Source organism: Pseudorca crassidens, chromosome 11, assembly GCF_039906515.1.
Source record: "Pseudorca crassidens isolate mPseCra1 chromosome 11, mPseCra1.hap1, whole genome shotgun sequence".
Lineage (NCBI taxonomy): Eukaryota > Metazoa > Chordata > Mammalia > Artiodactyla > Delphinidae > Pseudorca > Pseudorca crassidens.
Genome location: NC_090306.1, coordinates 78,793,359 through 78,801,816, shown reverse-complemented (window position 1 = coordinate 78,801,816; position 8,458 = coordinate 78,793,359). Strand labels below are relative to the sequence as shown.

General features: G+C 38.6%; 1 protein-coding gene across 1 annotated transcript in view; it reads right to left on the bottom strand.

The window, feature by feature from the left end:
* Positions 1-346: 346 nt before the first annotated feature.
* The window catches only part of PLEKHG7 (pleckstrin homology and RhoGEF domain containing G7), an 82,582-nt gene continuing 74,470 nt past the window's right edge, over positions 347-8,458 (bottom strand). Inside the window, 3 exon segments of the mRNA XM_067698710.1 lie at positions 347-454; positions 1,459-1,556; positions 6,768-6,921. Of these exon segments, the coding sequence (XP_067554811.1) occupies positions 347-454; positions 1,459-1,556; positions 6,768-6,921 (360 nt within the window).

The window sequence follows — 8,458 nt, the reverse complement described above, 5'->3', positions numbered from 1 at the left end:
GCAAGCAGTGGGCATTGTTTTCCTCCTGATACTGCATTTACCTGATCATTCACCTTTTACGAATTATAATAGCATCATACTTCCCTCACCCCTCTTGCAAGCCTGACTGAAGCATTATAACGTAGTCTGGATATCAGCATGTATACACTTACCAAGAAATTCCTTCTGGTTCAAATTTGTTGCAGCCATTATTACTCTACGCTGAGGAATTTCCTAGCTTAAATTCTGGAACTTCTTTAAAATGCACATTTTCTTTTAGCTCATCACTAGGTAAGTGTTACAAGTTTGAATGAAAGAATACCTTAATCCCCAACGTGTAAAAAGGTGTGCCACTTGTTTTGGGTCCTTAAATTTCCGAGGATTCTGCAGGCAAAGTGAATATGGACATCATCTTGGTTTCCTGACTCTTGGTGAAGCAAGAGATTGCTGCTGTTAATTGTGCAATCCATGTTTTCTGTTAAGAAAGAAAAAATATATAGAGAGAAGAAAATGTTAAATTTCTCACATATTTGGATTAATATTTTCCTTTGTATTTGTTGACTTGCTCTTTAAAACTGAAGACTGATGAAACATTTGCCTATGTTTCCCATTTTCTTTCTTAAATCGAATATATCATAAATACCTGTAATCACATATGAAAATGCAAATGGATTAGATGAATATGGTATGCAAGCTGGATAAACAATTGTGAGGAATCAAGAAACCATAATAGTCAATGACGACTACTTACAAAGATGAATACTGGGAATATAAGTAGTTTGAAAGCTGAATTTCTTGAATTTCCACTTTGTGTAGAAACAGAAGTTCTTAATCAGTGGCATAACTTGAAAAACAGACTGAGGGAGGAAACTGACTCCTTGAAAATAATGTAGTCTTCCATTAATTGTCTGGCCACATTGCTGCCCTGATGAAAGCCTACCAGGGGAAAGACAAAAATGGAAACTTCTAAGATAAAGAAACCAGAGTCAGATAGGCAGCTGCTCTTCAGCTCCATAGCTGTAAAAACAGTAGCATAGTTTCAAAGGGTGAAAAGAAGACTTGACACAGTTCATTTCTGCAGGAGCCCCTCACTTAAGCTGGCATCATACTGTGTGCATACTGGGGCTTTGGAAATTGATCGGAGCATCTTAAAAATCCAGCACGCAATCCAAAGCAGTTCTTCCCTCATTTCCTACAGACCTCCCAGAAGTCAGAGGCAGCTCTTGAGCTTCTGCCACAGGAAAAAATGAGGGAGGCTGTGTCCACACTGGGGATGTAAGAAGATGGTCAGTTCTGAGGTTTCTGAGCCTGGTATGGTCTAGATATTCATATCCTTCCCCTCCTTCCAACCTCCCCCCTTCCCAAAGCAGGAGAGGAAAATACACAAAACTTTCCATTCACTGTTCCTTAATGAGCTTGGGGTGAGATTTTTTTTCCTTAAGTCTGAAGAATCAAAACCTACAAAATTGAAATACATACCTTGATGTTTTCTGTTTGGGCTTGTAATAAGAATGCTGCTATACACTGTTGATAGCTGTTTTCATGTTGTATGAGGGAAGAGTTTCTCAGCCCAAAGACTAGAAAAAGATTAAAGACAAAAAGCCAAAGCATTTAATATGAAATCCAGTTCCTCAATACAAGAACCTGGATTTCTGTTTGTTTATTAATGAGTGTGGGAGGTTTATGTCGATTAAAAAAGAATCTGATTCCAAGACCAAGACTTTACTGCTATGTCCAAAGAGAGACCACTTAAATATGAAAACCTTTTCTTCCTTAGCCAATGACTTCTGGGGCCTGAGGAAATGCATTTATGGCTTAAGTGATGGAAAATGTGTTCCTTCCCAAGGAAAAAGCTTAGCATAATAGGTAGATTTTGTGTGTGTAAAATATAGATAATACAAATATGAAAAATAATACAATCACTGTTTCTTTGACCTCCACCACTCCTTTTAAAAATGTTTTATTTTTGTACTTAAAGGGAAGTCACATCAAAACAACAGTTAAACAAGTTAAGATGTAGCAAAAATACAAAACCACCTGAATGCTTCACAGCAGTCCAAGAAAAGCCAAAAAAATGGACTCAAATAAAATCCAACATCCACCAAATTACGTGAAATGTAAAACAAAACAAAAAATGTTGGCATGGTTTCTGTGTTTGAAAAGAAACAGTCTATTCTGTCATTTCCTAGCTGGTCTCTTAAAGAAATGATAGGAGATACTGGGAGAGCAGATTTTCCTCTTTTTATACAGCTGGAGCTCTTAAAATGAAAGCTTCTTCCTTGAATTATTTATACAGCACCAGGAATAAAATTTTGCAGCCTATACATTCTTTCTACAGTCAATTTATGTTCAGGAACAAACAAAACCAAACCAGGGCTGGCTCTGGGTCAAAACAAGTACTTCAGACAGGAGGAGGAGAACACTGACTCTTCCTGGATGACCATTAAGCTGATGCTTGCTCACAGTCATTATTTCTGTTCCTTGAAGTTTGTGTTTTGTTTTGTTTTGTTTTGTTTTTGCGGTACACAGGCTCCCGTTGTGGAGCACAGGCTCTGGACATGCAGGCCCAGCGGCCATGGCTCACGGGCCTAGCCACTCCGCGGCATGTGAGATCTTCCCGGACTGGGGCACGAACCCGTGTCCCCTGCATCGGCAGGCGGACTCTCAACCACTGCGCCACCAGGGAAGCCCAGTTTGTGGGTTTAATTCAGACTCACTGAGGCAAGTTGGGCCTCATTTCAGAAACAAAGCAAATGTGAGACTTTTATTTTCTTAACTGCAAGAACTACTTCACTATTACAGATTGTCATAGACTAAACCTCATAATTCCTAAATTCTACCACAACAAAGCCTGTCAAGGTCATGAAATTCTGTCCAGCTTCTCTGGGGTGAGAGGACTTAAACCTATTAAAATGACTTTCTGGAAAAAAGATCTGGCTGTTTTTGTTTTACTCCCTGATTTTTCTCTTTATAAATTCCCTATAGTAAGTGAGGCTTTAAAGATCAGGTTGTTGTTCTTGGCTGGATTTCAGATTCCATGTTCCTCAAAATTGTAACTGTAGTTCTCAGTTATTTAAGGTATCCCTCATCTGTTTAGTTTGTAATATGGCTACTAAGGGCTTAATAAACAAAAGGACCTGGTATGGCTAGGCTTAGAAAATAAAATAAGGAGATAATAAATGGTCAGGAATAGCTTTTTTCTCTCTGATGTTCTAATATAATGATTAACAATTAATAGTTGACATCATTTATTCAGCACCTACTATGTACTAGGCACAGTGCTATGTATTTTTTTCCTTTTTGTGTCATTAACACCACACAGCAACTGTATAAGATAGGTCAACTAACTCCAAATAGCCAAAACAATCTTAAGAAAGAAGAATGGAGCTGGGATCACACTCCCTGACTTCAGACTATACTGCAAAGCTGCAGTAATCAAAACAGTATGGTAGCAGCACAAAAACAGATACAAAGATCAATGGAACAGGATAGAAAGCCCAGAAATAAACCCAAGCACTTATGGTCAATTAACCTACGACAAAGGAGGCAAGAATATACAATGGAGAAAAGACTGTCTCTTCAATAAGTGGTGCTGGGTAAACTGGACAGCTATTGTAAAAGAATGAAATTATAATGTTCTCTAACACCATACACAAAAATAAACTCAAAATGGATTAAAGACCTAAAAGTAAGACCAGATACTATAAAACTCCTAGAGGAAAACATAAGCAGGACACTGACATAAATTGCAGCAACATTTCTTTGGATCCATCTCCTAGAGTAATGAAAACAAAAGCAAAAATAAAAAAAAATGGGACCTAATTAAACTTAAAAGCTTTTGAACAGCAAAGGAAACCATAAAACAAAAAGACAACTTACAGAATAGGAGAAAATATTTGCAAATGATGCGACCGACAAGGGATTCATTTCCAAAATATACAAAGAACTTATAAAACAACCCATTAAAAAATGGGCAGAAGACCTAAATAGACATTTCTCCAAAGAAGATACACAGATGGCTACAGGCACATGAAAAGATGCTCAACATCACAAATTATCAGAGAAATGCAAATAAAAACTACAATGAGATACCAGCTCACACTGGTCAGAATGGCCATTATCAAAATATCTACAAATAATAAGCTGGAGAGGGTGTGGAGAAAAGGGAATCCTCTTACACTGTTGGTGGGAATGTAAACTGGTGCAGCCACTATGGAGAACAGTATGGATGTTCATTAAAAAACTAAAAATAGCATTACCATATGATCCAGCAATCCTACTTCTGGGCATATATCTGGAAAAGACAAAAACTATGATTTGAAAAGCTACATGCACCCCCAGTGTTCACAGCAGCACTATTTACAGTAGCCAAGGCATGGAAACAACCTAAATGTCCATCGATAGATGAATGGATAAGGATGATGTGGTGTGTGATGTGTGATGCGTGTATGTGTGTATGTGTATATATATATATACACACATACACACATACACGCATCACACATCACACACACACACACACACTGGAATACTGGCCGTAAAAAAGAATGAAATAATGCCATTTACAGCAACATGGATGGACCTACAGATTATCATATAAAGTGAAGTAAGTCTGACAGAGAAATACAAATATCATATGATACCGCTTATATGTGGAATTTAAAAAAGGGATACAAATGAACTTATTTACAAAACAGAAATAGACTCAGACATAGAAAACAAATTTATGGTTACCAAAGGGAAAAGGTGGGGAGGAATAAGTTAGGAATTTAGGATTAACAGGTACACACTACTGTATATAAAATAAACAACAAGGACCTACTGTGTAGCACAGGGAACTAAGTTCAATATCTTGTAATAACCTATAATGGAAAAGAATCTAAAAAAGAATATATATGTATGTATAACTGAATCATTTTGTTGTATACTTGGAACACTGTAAATCCACTATACTTCAATTAAAAAAAAAAAAAGTCAACTAATTCCCACTTACAAATGAGGGCACAGATTAGGTGAATTTTTCCAAGGTCACACAGCTTGTGAATAATATAGCCAGGATTTGAAACTAGGTCTCTGCCACTCCAAAGCACAATCTCTTCTTTTTTCACACTTTACACTCTCTCACTCTACAGCTATTCTACCTCATGCACTGTGTCTGAACAGTTAAAATAGCCACCAGAGCAATGAGAAAAATATTTAAAAAACAAATGAAATGGTAGTGACAAGTCAAAAAGTAACAAAAGATGGTGGAAGTATGGTTTTTAAAAAGGTATTGATTTTATTTAAAAAGAAAAAGAAAAAGGAATACAGGAGAAAAAACATGCATCTCCTAAGGGAATCCTGTGATGTCAGATTTCCCATAAAGTCCAGTTGGCTGGCAGGGCTGTGGCTGACCTGAGCCCATGCTGCTTCCCTCTCTTGCTTGGGGGATCTGACACCTTCCTCCACTCACACCCATTTATCATGGCAGAATCTTCTAACTATGGCCACTGTAGTAAGAAGGTTGTGCTCCTCTGAGATGCCCCCTTTTAGGCTTGCTCGGGAAGGCTCTCTGGTTTATGCAGACTTTGGCCTGTGACAGTGATTGGTCCGTGCCAAATCTGATCTAAGAGGCCTTAAGGGCTGCCCAGTTGCTTTTCAGCAAATCTTAGTAGACACAGAAAGAATAGACAAAAGAGGCAGAAGGCTCTAGTTCTGGATACAGGTTTCCCCTCATTGGAGCCCTGCTGCTCTTGGGGAGAGAGTTTGCATCCATTCACGAGTTAAACATTTAAATGTACAACTTACATAACTTAATGATGTGAAGTTTTGCTATTATTATTATTCATTGGTGTATTCACTGTGTAATGTGGCTCTGCTGAGTACAAGTAGGTCCCGTGCTAATGACTGGTGCTCTGGGCTTGGCTGCTGGAGTGGGAACTGCAGGACATGGATGGTGCTCCCTCTTTTCCTGCTCCTCCCTTGGGACAGGAAGGCCCTCCACTCCTGCCTGGCTTTGCTGGTCTTCTAGGAGCCTGTACCCAAGACAGAATGATGGATGCTTCCTTCTGAACACTGCTGCCACCCACCCAGTTGTGAGTAGGCCAGAATGTCCTTCAAGTCCCTCCGAGGCCCAGGGCTTTCCTGACAGGATTTATTGATCTTTCATTGCTCTGAGAGCTCCATCTTTGTAACTCCAGGGCACTTACAGAGTGCCTGGTTCACAGGAGACGCTCAGGAAATGCTTGAAAAATAAAAATATAGATTTCTGATCTATACACATGATGTATATATGTATGTACATGTACATATTTATATATTTATTTCTGGCATTTTTCTATAGAGCAATTGCAATAAAGTATCTTAGGCTTGCATAGCATGTCATGGTTTACCAGTGCTTTAACAACAGCAATAGTACTAAAAATGGTTAACAGAATAACAATCCTAATAAGAGCTATCATTTATTGAGTGCTTTACCTGCATTATTTCATTTAATTCTCATGACAGCTCACTGGGGTAGATACTACCCTGATTTTACCAAGATGAATCTGTGGCTTAGAAAATTTAAGTACCTTCACACAGGGTCACACAGCTAGCAAGTGGCAGAGCTGGGTCATCCAAACATTGGAAGCAAGTCCAATACTCTTTCCGTAAGTAGCCTGTAGAGTGAGTGATATTTAGCTACACAGGAACCCAGTATTATCTTTCATGAAGATTCAAATCAGATTCATGTCCTGTTACCAAAAAAGGCCAACATAAAACTCTGGGAAAGCAAACAGATGAGCTGAATGATGAAAATAGACACATACCTGACATGTGGAGTGGATCGAGACCTCTGACAACCAATCTGTCTAGTGGAATGGGCTGATCGAGTACCATACATGAGCCACCTTCTTTGATTGCTGTTTGTAGCTCAGGAATAAGTGAAGGGCACATTAAACCCGGGTCTGAGCCTCCAAGTTTCTAAAATTAAGGAGAAAAATAATGCAATAAGTAGGAAGTAAATATTGATGCACATACTTCAGGTACATCCTTAAGCAAACTGATTTTTAGAAACAATTGCTTGAAATACAGCTTACTATTCTTTCTGGGTCTCGAAAAGCATTTCCCAAAGTACACAGTGATTTAAAGCATAGTGTTTCTGATCCCCAAGTTTAATTACCTGAATAAATAACAGGGTAATTTCATAGCTGGGAAACATTTAAATCATTATCACATCAATGGGAAGATCTTCATTTACAGTAGTATCCCTCTATGGTACTGAGTTAAATGAACAAGAAAGAGAAGCCTCATGTTGGCCAACTCTGTCCATGGGATCTTATACTAAAATCTAAATAAATAAATTCCATGCTCTATGATTTGTAAATAACTGAAATTGTTTTGAATATATAAAATACTGAATTTTTTAAAAAAGGGTGTCAGAGATTGGGATGTACGTGAAGTAATTTCTGCATTAAATAGTGAAGAGAAATTTAAAACAGATAACATTCCTTATTTCTTCTTCCAAAAAAAAAATGAAACCTGGTGTCTTCTCCGGGTGGTTCTCTCAGATTTAGCAGACGGAAGAATTTAAAGAGGAATTTTAAACAGATAACATTACTTATTTTGGAATCAAGTTGTGAAGCATGAAACCAGAACATTATCTTATAATATGGCCAATAATGGGCTGCCACTAGTTCATGGGCTCTGAGTTGTGCCATCATGTAAAGAGAAGGTAAGCTGTGCTTAACGTCAGGTTTTAGAAGGGGACAGAGATTTTTCAGAGCTTGCCTGTCAGACATGCTAGCCTGGGTAGCTGAAAATAAGAGGCCATCCAACTTTCAAAACTGTGACTTAGTATTCTCCAACACCCATTCCCCCCTCAACCACTGATCAACTATGCACGGATTAATGGGTGTCTATTTTATTGCTTAAAGACACTTAAATTATTTAGCTCAACTAACCAACATGCCATCTAAAAGCTTAGGTTATTAAAAGATCTGAGAGATCTAGTCTCATAATCTTACATCTGTGTAAGGCTAGTCGTTTAGTAAAGAAGTGAGTGGGTTAGAACAACATTAGTTATCTCCGACAGCCAAAAACATACTGCAGATCCTCTTCCCATCTCTAAGGGCAGGTGTCTGAGGGCTGTAGAGGAGGCCTCTTCCTGAAAGCACTCACACACACCAGTCAGGGAAACTGTGAAATGGGACATTAGATAGAAAGCCTTTGGTGGACCATGAGACCCATGGCTTAACGGGGAGTAACAACAGTAATGGTAACCATTAATACTTAAGGGAGAAATCCCTATTCTTAGAAGGGATTTTGTGGCTCTAGCCCCTGGTGACTCGTTTTTTTCCTGTGATGCCAACTGTACGTTTGTTTGGCTTCTGCAGTTCTTAATTATAGGCAGACACTGAGAGACCAGGGCTCCTTCCCACCTGCAGCCCCCAAAGCATTATTTCTCAGGAAGAACATGAGAAGGGGTGGTGGATATCACCTCAGCACTTGGCAGCAGACG